General features: G+C 35.1%; 1 protein-coding gene across 8 annotated transcripts in view; it reads right to left on the bottom strand.

Annotated features, from left to right (window-relative positions):
• SEMA3A (semaphorin 3A) overlaps positions 1-19,089 on the bottom strand; it is a 560,896-nt gene that overhangs the window by 85,957 nt on the left and 455,850 nt on the right. For all 8 annotated transcript variants that reach the window (XM_055590101.1, XM_055590100.1, XM_055590098.1 and 5 more), the window contains one exon: positions 12,366-12,485. In XM_055590101.1, the coding sequence (XP_055446076.1) occupies positions 12,366-12,485 (120 nt within the window). The remainder of the gene's footprint in view (positions 1-12,365; positions 12,486-19,089) is intronic.

Raw genomic sequence — 19,089 nt, 5'->3', positions numbered from 1 at the left:
TATTTATTCTAATATGTGTTGATGAACTCTATAGGTGTTAAGTAGTTAGTGGCAATCATCATTTGATATCAATCTTGGCATTATTAATTTTCAGGATCACTGAGATTCAAGCTTACTAATTGTCACTGAAATCCTGCTGTATGTATGCCAAACAGAAAAAGGCAATGGAGGTTTCAAAGGAAAAATAAATCTACCAACTTCACATAGGATTTTATAAATGTATAAAAGGGATGACACTCTGACATTGAAACCCTGACATTTTTTAAACTCTGTATTAAGTGAATGGAAGAGATTATTTGTAGTTATAGAAATGCAAAAAAAATACAGGAAAACAATAGAATGGAAAGACTACAGACCCTGATACTGGGAAAAATTTAAAGCAGGAGGAGAAGGGAATGACAGAGGATGAGATGGTTGGACGGCATCACCAACGCAATGGACATGAGTTTGAGTAGGTTCCGGGAGTTGGTGATGGACAAGGAGGCCTGGTGTGCTGCAGTCCATGGGGTTGCAAAGAGTCAGACACAACTGAGCAAATGACCTGAATTGACATATCTCTTCAGGAAAATTAGAGATACCAAGGGAACATTCCATGCAAAGATGGGCACAAGAAAGTACAAAAACGGTATGGACCTAACAAAAGCAGAAGATATAAAGAAGAGGTGGCAAGAATACACAGAAGAACTATAAAAGAACAAAAAAGATCTTGATACCCATATAAACACGATGGTGTGATCACTAACCTAGAGCCAGACATCTTGGAGTGTGACGTCAAGTGGGCCTTAGGAAGCATCACTACGAACAAAGCTAGTGGAGATGATAGAATTCCAGCTGAGCTATTTCAATACTAAAAGATGATGCACTTTTCACTAAAAGTGAAAGTGCTACACTCAATATGCCAACAAATTTGGAAAACTCAGCAGTGGCCTCAGGACTGGAAAAGGCCAATTTTCATTCCAATCCCAAAGAAGGGCAATGCCACAGAATATTCAAACCACTACACAATTGCACTTATTTCACATGCTAGCAAGGTAATGCTCAAAATTCTCCAAGTTAGGCTTTAACAGTATGTGAACCGAGAAGTTCCAGATGTTTAAGCTGGATTTAGAAAAGGCAGAAGAACCAGAGATCAAATTGCCAACAACCATTGGATCACTGGTCAAAGTAAGAGAATTCCAGAAAAACATCTACTTTTCTGCTTCATTGATGACACTAAAGCTGTTGACTGTGTGGATCACAACAAACTGTGGGCAAATCTTAAAGAGACAGGAATACCAGACCACCTTCCTTGTCTCCTGAGAAACCTGTATGCAGGTCAAGAAGTAACAGTTAGAACTAGACAGGGAACAACGGACTGGTTCCAGATTAGGAAAGCAGTATGTGAGGGTTGTATAATGTCACCCTGCTCATTTAACTTATATGCAGTATACATCACGAGAAATCCTTGACTGAATGAAGCACAAGCTAGAATCAAAAGTGCCAGGAGAAATATCAATAACCTCAGATATGCAGATGACACCACCCTTATGGCAGAAAGTGAAGAGGAACTAAAGAGCCTCTTGATGAAGGTGAAAGAGGAGAGGGGAAAAGCTGGCTTAAAACTCAACACTCAAAAAAGCAAAGATCACGGCATCTGGTCCCATCACTTCATGGCAAACAATGAAGAAACAAGGGAAGCAGTGACAAACTTTATTTTCTTGGGCTCTAATATCACTGCAGATGGCTACTATAATCATGAAATTAAAAGACACCTACTCCTTGGAGGAAATGCTCTGATGAACCTAGACAGCGTATTAAAATCAGACACATTACTTTGCAGACAAAGGTCCATATAGTCAAAGCTATGAGTTTTCCAGTAGTCATGTTTGGAGGTAAGAGTTGGACCATAAAGAAGGCTGAGTGCCAAAGAATTGATGCTTTTCAACTGTGGTGTTTGAGAAGACTCTTGAGAGTCCGTTGTACTGCAAGGAGATCAAACCATTCAATTTGAAACGAAAACAATCCTGAATATTCATTGAAAGAACTGATGCTACAACTGAGGCTCCAATAGTTTGGCCATCTGATGTGAAGAGCAGACTCTTTAGAAAGACTCTGATGCTGGGAAAGATTGAAGGCAGGGGGAGAAGAGGACGATAGAAGATGAGATGGTTGGATGGCCTTATCGACCCAATGGACGTGAGGTTGAGCAAACTCCAGGAGACGGTGAAGGACAGGGAATCGCTGCATGCTGCAGTCTACGGGTCACAGGGTCTGACATGACTGAACGACTGAATAACAAGAAGAAGAGAGATTTATAAATATACTGAAGAGATACATTTTGATGCATCTTTTATGCTAACAGCCTACATTAAATGCCAAAATATTATGATTTAGTAAATCATCATAAAATAAAATTATACTTCTATAATGAATAAAATACTTAATGTATGAAAATTACTAATAATAAATTATAGTTTTCAAATGCATATCTTTATTTTTGAATCAATATATTTTAACATAATAATAGTACCATATGTAAAATGTCATAGAGAATTTATGTGTTGATCCAAAATTACCACAGGAAATTGACAGATTGCTGAAGGAAGTTGTGGGAGGCTGGAGTGGGAATGAAGGGATATGATTTTCTCTTGTCTAGTTTACCTAAATCATATAATGACAGAAACATTTCTGTTGAAAATATTCCTTCTAAGGGCATGTAAACACACTTAAATCTTCCTTACTAACATTACCAGGAAAATATTTTAAATACTCTTCTCTTACATAATGTTTTGTGATTTATGTTTGGTTGACTATATGAAGCTTATAGCATTTCAATGTCATTTTGGGGGTTTCCCTGGTGGCTCATCAGTAAAGAATTCCCCTGTATTGCAGGAGACATAGATTTGATCTCTGGTTTGGGAAGGTCCTCTGGAGAAGGAAATGGCAACCCACTTCAGTATTCTTGCCTGGAGAATTTCGTGGACAGAGGAGCCTGGTGGGCTACAGTCTATGGGGTCACAAAGAGTTGGACACAAATGAGCTTAAGATTAATTTCTCTGGTAGAACCTTTGGTTCTCTGATGTGTTTGAATGTGCCAGGCTTTGGGAAACTTTCAAGGCAATGCCAAATAGCTACACAGACGGAATCACTGAGTTGGATACAGCTTAGCAACTAAACCACCACCACCACCAATGTTATATGTAAGTAACTTAGTAATAAGTATATAATTAAGCCTAGAAAAAACTCCTCCACTTTATTAAAGCAAAAGAGTAGCATATCTATTTTTATCAAAATGTACTGACCACAAGAAATTCTCTATGCATAGACTTAACCTAAGGAAAGGGCATAGATCACTATTCATCTTGCTTGGTTTTCCTTTTAAGTCATTTTCATTGCTTTCTCAGAAATGCATGGCTGTTCAGTTTAGTAAGACTGTGTGTGCATTCTACTACATCTTTAGTGATTTGACATAGTTAGGTATTTTTATTTTTCTATTATTTAAATTTCTTACATAATGCTATGAAACCAATTAACATCAATAGTTGTTCTGTTTGCTTGTTAGGTTTGTTTTTGGTAAAAGTAGTCTACTTTCCAAGGGCTTTATAGAAATTTACTTATGCATGATCCTCATGACAATCCAATAAGGAAGGAACTATTAATATTTCCTCTTGAAAAAAGGGATGTTGAGTACAGAGAGCTCACGTTAGCTGTCTGTAGCTGCTTAGCTACTGTACAATTCAAGCAGTCAAGTTCCATAGACTCCATGCTTTTAACTCTCACCCCAAATGTTATAGATGATGTCTTCACAAGAAAAATAAAATTAAAAGTTAAGCTGTGATATGGCAAGATAAAGAAATATCCTAGATTCAATTCAGTCAATGTTTTTTAAAAAAAGTATATATTGGAAAAACTAAAATATTAACCTAATGATTTCAGTGGTAAGTATTGCACTCAATAGAGCTAAATTAATACTTAGAAAAATACATTTTATTAACATTTACCCTTGGTTCATCATTTGTTTCATCTGCTAGTTTTGTTAAGCCCAATTTTATTACAATATTTATATATTATTTTAATACTAAAGACAAATATTTTTGATATATTAACTGCCCATACATACATTGACAACAATCAATTAAATTAAGAAAAAGCAACCTGAGAACAGATTAAGAAAGGCAAAAAATCTGCAACTGGCTCACTGTATTAATTTGCAAAATGTGCTCTATATTCTAGATATAGAGCTGGTATGCAAATAGCAGCAGCAGCAGCCACAGTCATAATGAGCACTGACCATATTATCAGACACTGTTCTTATTACCTTATAAGGGCTGTCTCATGCATCTTCAGAAAAATAATACATTAGTTTAACTTATATTTTACAAATCATAAATGGATGATAAAAATAAGTAAGGTAAATTAACACCAAAGTCACAAGGGATAGAGGACCTGGGATACAAACTCAGACAATCTGACTATGGAGCCTGCAAAGCAGATTCATTGAATTGTTTTTTATTTGGTATATCCTAAACTGTAAGGCAAAGTGGTAGGCTCTGTGCTAAATCCAAACATGCATTTATGTGGTCTGGGATTCCAAGGTGGGAAAGATTAAAATCCTTTTAGAGAATGCTATGGCTAAATGAAAATAATAGTAAGGTTTTGGACACAATTTAATTTCAGTTTGTTAGTGCTTAATATTGGAGAGGTCATTTAGGATTGGATGACAAAGAACTTAACAGGCAGCAAAATCTGGATTCAATTCACTTGTAAATTGAAAGATATAAATGATTTTTGAATGGGAAAGTATCATGATAGCCCTCAGAGCTATATTTAAGGAGACATCTGCCAGTGGTATCTAAGAAGGAAGAGTATATATGGCTTATTGTGTCAGGTAATTTTTAAAAAGTTAGCATAAACAATAATCTATTGACTAATTTTAATCATCAAAAACTGTATGCAGAATTTTTTTTTGTCCTAAGCTTCTGGCACATCATTCTCTAGCACAATTAACCTAATTTGATACTGGCAAAAATAGATAGCAAAATATTCAATTTCATGAGTCAAGATCTCTCTTTGACTCATGATTAATTACATTCGGCACATGAGGATTGCATCTTAGAAAATAGTTGGGGTAAATACACCAACAAAATTTTATCAATATAAAAAGACAGGTTACTTCATAACAGTTTTTCATTTAGATATCATCGTATCAGCCTTTGAGACAAATTTAATGAAAACTTCCCCATCGGAAAGTTTCTGAAAATTTCTACTATGAAAGTATTTGTGTCAAGCCTACATTTAATAATAATGTGAACTTATTCTACTCAGTCATTAGAACCTAACAGGTCGCCACCCTCCCATCAAAACTGTCCATGCTATTAAAATTCAATGGCATTGCTTGCCATCATTCAGCTTTATCTGACTAAAATCCTTTAATTTCCCCACTCCTGCTGTTGGGAGCTCTAGGCTCATCACACTTAACCTCTGCCTAGGCTTCTCAGAAAAGAATTTGTTTCAGTCCATTCATGGTTTCAATAGTTGAGCAAGCCACACGCAACTGCACACTGGTCTTTTACCCTGAGCACACTAATCTGATTGTTTTTCCACTCTACAAACTCTGGGTCAACAATCAAGCTGCCGCCAGAAACTAATTAATTTGCAAACAGGCTTCTGTTTTCACAGAGGGAAAGCTTTTGAGAGCCATGTCAGAGAGGCCAGTCACACCATGGTTACACGCATTGTCATGGTATCCACTTCTCAGGGTAAGTCTCTTGCTAGATGTCACTGCACACATGAACCCAGATTACTCAGTCAGCAGTAAATCCCTATTGAGACTACTCACCAAGCTCTGAATGTAGTGACTCTGGAAGAGGAAATTGGTATAGACAGGCTCTGTATTCATTAAGCCGATGGTGAGATGAGAGAAAAATCATGTTAAGAACCAAGAGAAAAAAGGGAACTGCCTTTAACTTATAGAATTTTCTAAGATTTTGCTTTACTTTTATACATTGTCTTAAATTTTAATTTTTAAAAAGTAGAATTTCTTTCCAGTTAATGTAATCATACAGCAAAATGTTATTTTCTACTCTCACCGTTCAACTGCTGAAATAAGTGGTTCAAGCTTTGTGATTAATGTACCATACTTGAGGGTTGTACTTTTTAGTCCATTATTAAAAAATGGTAAAATAGCAAATTCTAACAATTTTCTTCAGCTACATTTTCTCAGAAGCCTGAAAACAAATGACTTTCCAAACATTACTTCTGAGTTAATTTTTCTTCCAAGGTTTTATTCCATTTTTTCTCATTAGTATAGGTAATTAAAAAAAAAAGTTAAAAGTGATTATGGTTCTTAGATAAAATGTGACATAAAAAATCGATCCTCAGGAAAGACAATTAAGTAAAGATGTATTTTACTAACTTTTGCTCTTTATGAAAAATGGAGTATATTAAAAGTGAGTATATTAAATTTATCATCATTTAGAGAGAATAATTTCAGAAAAAATTTATGTATTTATTTTTTGGAAAAATTGCATTTCTGGCAGGTGTACATCCTTTATTAGGATGAAATTTTTTCCTGGTAATAGATTCATGAAGAAAAAACACAGCTACCAGACTGTGTTTAGATCCAGATATGAATACTTATTTTAAACTATTACATATCCATGTTTCAGCATAATTTCACCAAAATTATTAACACTTTTGTGATTCTAAGCATTGATACTTCATAACTGTTAACTAATGTAATACAGTATATAATTCACAGAATATGTAATTAAAAAGTTAAAAGAGACTATCTTTGTTGCTTCTTTCATAGAGGATGTTTAGTTGTCATTCTTATTGCTTTAACTGAATGGTCAGTTAAAGCATCTATAATACCATGCGCTCACATAACCATAAAATAAGGCTTCCAGTGGACTTCCTCCCCCAAGTCAGCAAAATATTATTACTTTCATCTGAGAAATAGTTCAAAATGACATCATTAATAAGTCTGACATTATGCCATACTAGGTGATTAATTTTATTTATTAAAAAATCCAGTTGGATAACTCTGTTACAGTTCATGCCTTTAAAGATGGTAGAATTAAAATAGTGTATCAAAAGAGCTGTACAAGTGATCTGAGATTAGGTATCTGGTACCATGAAGTATTAATTTGTGCCCTCAGATATTTGTGGTTATATTTCTTGGTTCCATTTAAAAATATATATATATATCTGGTAGAGAAATTTGAATCATTAGAGAATATGAAATATCCTAGTGCATGACCACAGAGGAAGCCATGCTGATTCAAGTAAGTGCAGGCTACCCTGGTCTGACTATGTTACAAGTGAGAGGAAGTAGAATGATGACTCACATACCATTTCAATTACAGAAAAGGAAAAAAAAAAAAAAAAAAAAGCAAATGAGTTGCTTTATCCACAGGCACAATCCTTTTAGGAAATTCCACTAAAAGAAAACAGGTCTTCCTGATATAAGTGGGAAAGCCTCACACTCTGGGCACTGCATTTAGGTCTGTTTGGGTGTACTAGGCTTTGGCTCTCTCAAGGATCCATGTGGTTTCATACATTAAACCCAACTCTGACTGTCCTGACTCAGATGTTATACTCAGAGAATGAGTCTAAAAATGCTTACTAAGCATGCTCTACCCAATTTGGGATAATGCATAGAGAAAAACTTACATTTATTAAGTGCTTACTGCATACCAATCACTTGCTTAGTACATTATATATGTAGTCCTTTTTCTTTCTTTTTTTTTAACTATAAGAAGATAATAGTCTTTTATTCTATCATATAGTATTCCAACATTAGTTCAAGACATAAACAATATTAGCAATCAAATATTAGCCCATTAAATAGAAAAATAAATGTGGGTTAGCCATCCGTCTGCTCCATCTTCTTGTTCATGCTAATAAGAACAAGAATACTAGGTGATAATATTTACATAATAAATATTAAAAATAATTATTATTACAGCATGGTGAACTTTTTTCTTTTTACTATTAAAGCTTTTATTCTTTTTACTATGAAGAGGGCAATTTTACCTAATTTTCACACTGTTAGTAAACCAAAATTAGAATTGAAGTTTAAACCTATATAATATAGAATTTATAAAGCAAAAAAAAAAAAAATAGTGAATTTTGGCACATCAGGTCAAACTCATACCAGTACATTTTCTGAAATCAAATGTTGTCCTAATACCTAGCAATCTTAAACAAGAGGCTAGAATAAATGATTTTTTTTAGTTATGTAAAAAATCAATAGATTCCATCTCTCTCATGTTTTGCCATCAAAGTGATTTATTTCTTGGTAAAGTGAAACTGAACTTAAGCCATTATTTCTCCTATTACAAAAATGGAAACTTTAGTGAGTTTTAATTATGAAAATAGTTAAATTCCATAAAAACTGAGACATTTCAAGATCTAATTCTAGACAGCAGTTTTTCTTTTCTAATTTCAGTTTAGCAAAAAACACAAATTAAAAGTCATCTAAAGTAGGCCAACTAATTCTTCCAAAATAATTGAATTGGTTTGAACTTATTTGATAAAAGTAAAGTAATTCCTATACCAAAATTAATTTGAATAGCCTGGAAGACCATTCAAAAAGTACCTTGCAGGGTAATTTATTACTTCTGGCAGCACAACTGATTGTGTAGTCTATGCCAAAGCCTCAAAACTCATTTATTTTATGCATGTATGTATAAACATTATGTTTCTAATTTTGTCCTTCAGTGGTATTTAATTTCATGAGGTTGTGATCACACAGCCCCTTGGTTCTAAGTCAGATAGGTCTGCATCCTCCATCTTGCAGCAGTTCTGGTTTTTGCACCCTGTCAAATGTAACCTTTGTGCTAATTTGGCAAAATCAGTTCTCACATTTAGTGCTGAGAGACTGATAACTGAATTCTCAAATGAACTGCACATTTGCAGAGATGAAGTACAGAAATGTGGACTGTTTTCCCACAGTTTAAATTCTTCAGACTCAGCTGTCAACATGTGAGTTTGTAGCACAAAAGCAGTTTTAACTTGATGACTTTTTTCCACCAAAGCCATAAAAATGAAATGTATACTACACTCTCCTTTATGTTATTCCATCTTCTAATGAGATTTTCTTTCTCATGGACAGTGAAAGCCTGTATGCCCTTTAGAGTTCTTAGTAGATCAAAGTATCCTTGCTGAATTAAAAAAAAAAAATTCTCCTACTACATAAATATTTCAGTTTGAGAACTGACCAGATAGCCATGTTTAAAGAAGTTCGTTCCTACTAATTTTCAGTCCCTACAGAAAGAGGAGAGGGAAAAGTTGGCTTAAAGCTCAACATTCAGAAAACAAAGATCATGGCATCTGGTCCCATCACTTCATGGCAAATAGATGGGGAAATAGTGGAAACAGTGTCAGACTTTATTTTTGAGGGCTCCAAAATCACTGCAGATGGTGACTGCAGCCGTGAAATTAAAAGACGCTTACTCCTTGGAAGGAAAGTTATCACCAACCTAGATAGCATATTGAAAAGCAGAGACATTACTTTGCCAACAAGGTTCGTCTAGTTAAGGCTATGGTTTTTCCCGTGGTCATGTATGGATGTGAGAGTTGAACTGTGAAGAAGGCTGAGCGCCGAAGAATTGATGCTTTTGAACTGTGGTGTTGGAGAAGACTCTTGAGAGTCCCTTGGACTGCAAGGAGATCCAACCAGTCCATCCTAGAGGAGATCAGCCCTGGGTGTTCTTTGGAAGGAATGATGCTAAAGCTGAAACTCCAATAGTTTGGCCACCTCATGAGAAGAGTTGACTCATTGGAAAAGACTCTGATGCTGGGAGGGATTGGGGGCAGGAGGAGAAGGGGACGACAGAGGATGAGATGACTGGATGGCATCATCGACTTGATGGACATGAGTTTGGGTGAACTTCGGGAGATGGTGATGGACCGGGAGGCCTGGCGTGCTGCAATTCATGGGGTCGCAAAGAGTTGGACATGACTGAGAGACTGAACTGACTGACAGAGCAGAGGTTAAATAATTGACAGTGGATATTCCAAAACTGTCCTGGGATTTTAGACTTTGGGTCTTTTATGACTTTACACAGAGAGTCTTATCACAATCTCAGCATCTTTTCTGTTCCTTGGTGAGGCTTCTAATTTCTCAGATGATTACCTGGTACCATTCTACCTCCTCTATTCCCAGACAGCGGGTATCTAGCTATATGCCCAGTCCCTTTTGATTACCACTGTGTTTGTACTGAATCATGAATTATCTTAGTTAGGCATCAAATTAATTTAAAGGACAGCAACTGGCAAGTAATATCATATTTATTGTATACTTGGAGAGCAGGAAATATAGGAAACATAGAAGAGACCCTTAAAGAGAAAAGGCTAGTGACAAATACTGTGGAGGGATAGTCGAAATGGAGATTTATTAAAAAAAAAATCACAGAAAGTCATTAGTGGAAGAGCAGTTTCATGGGAGCAAAGTCAGGATGAAAACAGCTAAATGTAGTGAAAATGTTGAGTAAACAAGTTCCTTAACCAGACTATGGACTTAAGGCATCTACGGACCTTGTGGTTCAACATCATTAAATGGAGAATTTAGATAGGGTACATGAGTACGTTTTCAGGTCAGGGAAGAAATCAGAGGTGAAGAACCAATAAAGTCAGGAAAAAAAGTAAACTGGGTAAATTTATGAAAAAAAAATCAGTGCAATTAAGAGCAAAGGCAGTAGGGTCAAAGGTGGAAGGTAAGAGGCACATCATTTTCATTAATACATGAAAAATAACAGGACAATCAGAAACGTTGCTATAGGAGAAATGAATGCTGACTGAGGTAATTTGAGGTATATTTTATGGTTTAAATAGTCAGTTTAGAGTTGGGATACAGAGAACAATGGAGAAGGAAATGGCAATCCACTCCAGTATTCCTGTCTGGAAAATCCCATGAACAGAGGAGCCTGGTGGGCTACAGTTCATGGGGTCACAAAGAGTCGGACCCGACTGAGCAACTGAGCATGAGCACAGAGAACAAAAGCCCACAACTCGTGCTCTCCTGAAATTTCAGAGGTTCAGAAGCAGATTTTGATTTTTCTCTAACAAACAAGACAGAGATGAAATTAATTTGAAGTAACCCTAGAAGAGCAGGAGAAACAAATGTGGCAGAAGTTCAAATACTGAGATAATCAAGTACCTTACTGAGTACATAGATGGATTGTAAGCTATGAAATTCATCCTTCTTAATAAGGTATATGAAACCAAAGGAGAATTCATGAAAATGAGATTAGGGACTGGGAATCTTTATTTTATAGGATTGAGGGCAGATATAAATGGAGATCCTTATTTAATAATAAAAACATCTATGAACATATTTGAATGACCAGTATAAAAATCACTGATGAATACATAATTACAAAAAAAAAACTCTACATAGAAGACTTACATAAGGATTATTTGGTTTAAAATTTGAGTGAAAGTAGTGTTTACTTATTTTAGGCATATAAATTTTATCATTTTCAATTGTAAATTTATTTATATATTAAAAAGAAAAAGAATTTTAAAAGTATCTGCTTTGCAAACCAGCATACAGTGAATGGATAAACAACAAAGAACTACTCTGTAGAACACAGAACTACATTCAATATTTTGTGATAAACCATAATTGAAAATAATAATATGAAAAAGAATATATTTCTATATGTATAACCAAATTGCTTTGGTGTACAGCAGAAATTACCACAATATTGTAAGTCAACTACACTTCAAAAAATAAAATTTTTAAAAAAGTATCTGCTTGATCCAGAAGTGACACCAGTACCTGAAGTTCAAAAAACTAGGTTCTTTTCCAAAATCTATCTACTGGGTAGATGTAATCTTAGATTAACATATTAGTCTTAATTTCCCAATCTGTAAAGTAGAAAAAAGAATTTTAGAAAGATTAAAGGAGAATCAAACGATATGATACAAATGTTTCAAAAATATTTTCAGTGTAATGTGTTTAGCACAATTTTTTAAGCATTTAATAATTTATATGATGCTCTAAAGGCAACATGAGAGGTGTGGAGGAAAAAAATACTACATGAGATTTGTGGTGGTGTCCCTGGAAGACAAGATTGGTAAGGCATCTTATCTTTTTCCAGTCTCCCTTCCGTAGCTCTAGACCAAATCTATTTTTTTTCCATTGTTAACTTCTGAGAAACTTTACTTTTGGCACAAAGCAAATACTTTCCAGAATTTTTAATCTCTGTTCTCTTTTTGCCCCACTTTCTCACACCCACAGCCATGAAGTCATCACTATGAATTTAACTGCACACTGAATCTCAGCTTGTATTGCCTGCACAACAGGAGGAAACCTCTCTGCTGACTTACTACAGATGCCATGTTACCTGCCTGTGCTCTCAAGCAGTAGCACCTACCGTTGAGCCACCTGGAATCGTGCTGCTCCGTCCTGATTGGATGATGGTGCCCAAGAGTTCGGAAGATAGCAAAGTCTCGCCCCATAAAATCAGCTGCTGTTCCCGAGTATAATTCTCCATCTGTGTCGTGATAAAATAAAACCACATACACGTACTTTAATTAAGGCAACTTAAACCAAAACTAAGTACAGGTTTCATGTTAAGACCATCCTAACACCCTTGGCATCATTATGCAAAGCTACTAAAATTTATCCTATATCTTTGTAGAAGGGAATATCTCACTACTCATTTAGCACTAACTTTGAAAAATTGAGTAAAATATGATTCAGTGGACATTACGAATGGAAACAAAAATTATATGTACCACATTGTCTGCTTTTATATGTTTAAAGCTACTATGATTCGAATATCTTTATTTTTTACAGTCTCATTGTAAAATATTACTTATACTTTTGGCTTTAATCAAAAAATTAAATTTCTAATATATTTCCTTTTTAGTGGGACTTAATGAAATTTTGCTATAATTGACAAAAGACTAATACTTTTCTTGCCTTCCATTTTTTAATATATCAAGTGGGAAAAGTATTCTAATTTGATATGAGCTGTCATATAATCATAAAACAAGTCCACCACAGAGTCTCAAATATAACAGAAATGTATTTGAAGAGGGGGGATTTTGATAAACACAGGCCATAATCACTATAGCTCAAGATTCTGTTGTGCCTTGATTCATTTCTACTTAAACTGAATTAACTCTAGGACAGAATTTAATAATGGAAGAATCATAATGAGCAGGTTGGAACAGAAAGGAACAAGAAACAAGGAGAAAGACAACTTAATATTTACTGCATACCATTTGTGCTTGTGGGGCAGTCAGGTTCTGGCTTGACACTTTCAAATTATCTCATTTACTTCTGTCAACAACCCCATGATGTACATGTTATCCTTATTTTATACTTCAAGAAACCCAAGTTATCTCAGCTGAATGACTATCAAGTCAAGATGAAAGTTCAAACTCAAGTCTGTTTAACCCCAAGTTTCTTATATTAAATATATATCATATCGCCTTTTAATAAACTGGTTTGTAAAATTGGCATTTTCTTTCCTTTAAACAAAAAATGCCTCATATTATTCCACCCAGAAAATGCATTATTGCCTGCTTGCTTATGTAAATTATCAACAGAAAAACAATAAATATTTTCTCCAAATAATCTACCATAATGACAGTAAAAACTAATATTATCTTGTTGATTATTTGGACAGGTTAATGTTTCTAAATCACTGACTTGAGAAATACTCAGAAAACAAAGTCAGTTCAGTTCAGTTAAGTTCAGTCACTCAGTCGTGTCCGACTCTTTGCAACGCCATGAACTGCAGCACGCAAGGGCTCCCTGTCCATCACCATCTCCTGGAGTTCACTCAAACTCACGACCATCGAGTCGGTGATGCCATCCAGCCATCTCATCCTCTGTCGTCCCTTTCTCCTCATGCCCCCAGTCCCTTCCAGCATCAGAGTCTTTTCCAATGAGTCAACTCTTTGCATGAGGTAGCCAAAGTACTGGAGTTTCAGCTTTAGCATCATTCCTTCCAAAGAAATCCCAGGGTTGATCTCCTTCAGAATGGACTGGTTGGATCTCCTTGCAGTCCAAGGGACTCTCGAGAGTCTTCTCCAACACCACAGGTCAAAAGCATCAATTCTTCAGCACTCAGCTTTCTTTACAGTCCAACTCTCACATCCATACATGACCACAGGAAAAACCATAGCCTTGACTAGACGGACCTTTGTTGGAGAAGTAATGTCTCTGCTTTTCAATGTGCGATCTAGGTTGATCATAACTTTTCTTTCAAGGAGTAAGCGTCTTTTAATTTCATGGCTGCAGTCACCATCTGCAGTGATTTTGGAGCCTGAAAAACTAAAGTCTGACACTGTTTCCACTGTTTCCCCATATATTTGCCATGAAGTGATGGGACCAGATGCCATGATCTTCGTTTTCTGAATGTTGAGCTTTAAGCCAACTTTTCACTCTCTACTTTCACTTTCATCAAGAGGCTTTTTAGTTCCTCTCCACTTTCTGCCATAAGGGTGGTGTCATCTGCATATCTGAGGTTATTGATATTTCTCCCGGCAATCTTTATTCCAGCTTGTGCTTCTTCCAGTCCAGCGTTTCTCATGATGTACTCTGCATAGAAGTTAAATAAGCAGGGTGACAATATACAGCCTTGACATACTCCTTTTCCTATTTGGAACCAGTCTGTTGTTCCATGTCCATTTCTAACTGTTGCTTCCTGACCTGCATACAAATTTCTCAAGAGGCAGGTCAGGTGGTTTGGTATTCCCATCTCTGTAAGAATTTTCCACAGTTTACTGTGACCCACACAGTCAAAGGCTTTGTCATCGTCAATAAAGCAGAAATAGATGTTTTAGTGGAACTCTTCTGCTTTTTCAATGATCCAGTGGATGTTGGCAATTTGATCTCTGGTTCCTCTGCCTTTTCTAAAACCAGCTTGAACATCTGGAAGTTCATGGTTCACCTATTGCTGAAGCCTGGCTTGGAGAATTTTGAGCATTACTTTACTAGTGTGTGAAATGAGTGCAATTGTGTGTAGGCATACACAAATTATAAGTTAAACATTGGTATACCACTAATTTTCAATGGACTTTTGTATGTATCAATCAGAAACTTTCAGTACATCTTCAGTTATCAATACCTTTTGCAAAGTCTTATTAATCTGATCTTTTATGTGATATCCTTGGTTTACACCTACAATTCTCACTTAAAAATAAAGGTATTTGAAACGAAAATGGACATTTTCAGGGGTCCACACTAAATTTGGCTTCCCTGGTGGCTCAGACAGTGAAGAATCTGCCAGCAATTCAGAAGACCTGGATTCTACCCTGGATTGGGAAGATCAGCTGGAAATGGGAATGGCAACCTACTCCAGTATTTTTGCATGGAGAATTTCATGGACAGAGGAGCCTGGTGGGCTATAGTCCATGGGTCACAAAGAGTTGGACACGACTGAGCTTAAAGTAAATTAATTCCTCTGGTAGAACCTCTGGTTCTTTGATGTGTTTGAACGCACCAGGCTTTGGAAAATGTCCAAAGCAGTACAGGACAGCTACATGGACAGAATCACTGAGTAACTCTAAGTTAAAACTTTAAATATTAACAAAAAGATAGCTTCTCTTAGAGACTGAGTTTTTAAAAAATTATCACTTATTCTGAACTGTTGTGAATCAAGTCAAAAGTGATAGTCTGACAATATATTAAATAAAATTCACCAGCTCTATGAACAGTACTCATGGGACATCATAAATTGACATATTGCATATTGTGGTATCTTTGGGATTCAAAAACATCTTGTCTTCTCTTTACTTAATTAAATGAAGTTCAAAACTGACTTGCTCTCACAATAATATACTGCAATAATGTTTTATCTGCCCATAAGGTAAAGAAATAATCCTTTTTGAAAAGTACAGAAACACTATTAAATTATTTACAAGTTTCAAAGGTACTGTGCAATATTTTAATGTAGATGGTCTTCTTAATATCACCTATATTCAATAAGCTTAACACTTTAGTTAAGGCTGACACAATCTTTTTACAAATAACTGACTGACAGATGTGATGAATTTTTAAACTTCAGGTGATTTTTTATCTATATGAATAAAAGAATGTTAATTTAAAATGTATTGTGAAATCAACCTCAAATGTTCAAGTCAATTTCAAACATTTTCATGTTGGAACACCTTTCACATGAAGATCTGTGTCTTCTTTACCTTAAAAAATCAAAAGCATTAAATCGTTTGTTGAACCTCATTGCCCTCTCAGCCATATGTGAGATAATGAAAATAAGGAAAGGTGAAAAAGGTGAAAACTGAGTGATTATATGTTAGAGAGTTGTCAGACCATGCCTAATAAGAGGTGTAATCAGAAATGGAAGAGTAAAGAATATCATGAGTTAATGTTTTTTTTCATATAGCTTTTTCAATGTGAGTAAAATTCATAATTATGATTGCTATTATATGTAAACTCTATTCCAGAGAGATGAAATAACAAAAACTACAACCAAATAAATATTATTTGAATATGACAGGTGTTTGTTTCTCATATTCATTTCTTTAGCTTTGTTAAAACTTATGATTATCTTTTAATCTATTCCTACATAAGGAAGGCAAAAAATATAAATGAGTGCAAAGGCAGAAAGACTGATTTTATTTCTCTTTTGACAAGAGATAAGTAGGCTCCTTAGAGAACGTAGAGGGTTCATCAGTAGAAGAGCTCAATTTATTATCAAGAATATAATTTATGAAGAGTTGACTTAGAAACCAAAGAAAGGTTGCAGCTAAAGCACCAGTTGTCTCCAGTCATAGGAAGTTACCTCCTACTCAAACACTATTTTTGAGTCAACATAATATGTTAGAGCTGGAGGTCACCAGATGATTAGGTGGCCATGAGGGCACATTCTAATACTGTCAGTGCTTAGTGTCAGTAACTATTCCTTAACACCAGGCCTCAGGTCAGATTTTCTGCTCAGAAGTCTATAGGATTCTTGTCAATGCTGATTCTTCATCCTTGGGGAACATAGGGGAACAAATCCCCCTTTGTTATTTGGCCCAAGTGTATAGATGGTAGCATATCGTACTCTTGCATTCTCTTTAAGAAGATATATATCAGCTCAGAGTATATCTCATTTAATGTAACTGTGTATTACCACCTTATATTAAAGACATTATACTCTCCAGCTATCTGAAATTATCTAACAAAATATCTGAGTTGAATAAATCTACTATACCTTAGCTGGCTTATATTTGGAAAACAATGTGTTTGTTTTTCTTTTTAATTTAAAAAGCCCATTTGCCAAGCTTTTTTTTGTATGTTTGATGTAATCTATTAAGTTATCAAAATATATGTATAATTTTTCAATTTTATGACCTTAAATATAAGTTAGCCTACAATGGTTCAAATTGCATTATGGCTAAGATACTTTGGGTTTTCCAAATGTACTAAATTACCACTGAAAGAAAATATATTTGTCCAATTTTATTAAATTGATGGTAGAATAATACATGCAAGGAATTTTGATACACATTACAAAAGTGGTTGTGGATGCTCTGTCCAAAAAATGTTTAAGTTTTTCTACAAAAATACCATATAGACGATTAGATGTCTCAAAAAATATATCAGACTAAGATAAATTAGTGCTTATGGATATAAACAACATGCTAGAAATTTTCAAATATGAAAGTTGCTATTTGAGTATATGCCATTCTTTCTTAACTGTAAGCTTTCTTACCTATCTCTAAAGAAAGCATTCTTTTCTGAGATGAACAAAAAGTTTAGTGAACTGTATTCCCACCATGGCAGCGTTACCTGAGAAGCAGTGTTAAAAAACAAAAGTTCATGCATACTCTGTATTTTGTGTTCACAGCTCAAAATGAAGTAAAAATGTGGCTTAGATCAGTTAATGTATTGGATTACAATTCCTAAGAAGGGTGTGGTGAGAAGAAACAGAAGGTGGGAAAAAAAAAATTTCCTGATGAAATAACAGCATTACTAACACAGGTGTAAAGTGTGACATGCATGTGAGCAAAAATCAAACAAACCTAAAGACCAAGTCATTATGTTGTTAACACCTTAAGCAAATTCTACTTACAGAATAGCAGAGTAATTAGAAACAGAGGCAGGAAAAAATGTCTGTCTCTCTTCTTACACACACACTCACGCACACACATACACACCCACACCACATGGCATGGATGAAATCTACTTCTTGAAAGTGAAAGGGTATGGGAATGCTTTTACATTTTCACATTTATTAAGCACCTTTTCTATACTAATGAATATACTGGCTTTGTTACTCATATTGTCCTTTAAATTAACATCATTCTTTAAATAGTTATAAATGTAAATGCTGTAAACTTAAAAATATAAAATTTATCCCAACAGGCAACCACTATTACCAGTTTCTTTTTTTTTTAGTTTCTACCTACATTTATATGCCAGAAATATGTACATACCCAAATGTAGTATGCTATTACATTGTCTTATTTAAATCTTACAACAAACTAGTGGAACTTGCATGGCCATGCCATTTTATACAAAGAAACAGAGACTTCAAATAATTTTCTCAATTTTAGTTAATTAATTTGGGGAGTACCTCGTTTACTCTAATACCAAGTGAGAGAATAGTCTAATGTCAAATTATGTTCTTTGCTGAGGCATGGCAGAATGCTAGCTTAGGGAAATAAACCATTCATAAAAGTCCCAAACACTTGAAGCTGGTCCTCATAATATCTGTTAATGATGGAATGACTGATGAAGATTTCAGAAACATAAAACTGCTTTCAAGTTGACTGTTTCTTTCATATCATGAAAGTGTGTGTGTGTGTGTGTGTGTGTGTGCATCTATGTGTTTTAGCTGTTCAGTCATGTTCCACTCTTTCAGACCCCATGGATTGTAGCCCACCAGGATCCTCTGTCCTGGAACTCTCAAGGCAAGAATAATGAAGTACGTAGCCATTCCCTTTTCCAGGAGATCTTTCGAACCCAGGGATCGAACCCACATCTCCTGTATTGGAAGGAGGATTCATTACCACTGAGTCACCTGGAAAGCCCTTTATTAAAGTAGATTTGAAAAATTTACTTTTCTAAAGTGATTTTAAAACTTTGGGACATATTATAGGACTGGGGTAACTTTGTATGGGAAACTATGCATTGCT

This window comes from Bubalus kerabau, chromosome 8 (genome assembly GCF_029407905.1).
Source record: "Bubalus kerabau isolate K-KA32 ecotype Philippines breed swamp buffalo chromosome 8, PCC_UOA_SB_1v2, whole genome shotgun sequence".
In the NCBI taxonomy this organism is placed as follows: domain Eukaryota; kingdom Metazoa; phylum Chordata; class Mammalia; order Artiodactyla; family Bovidae; genus Bubalus; species Bubalus kerabau.
This window is presented reverse-complemented; position numbering and strand designations above follow the sequence as displayed.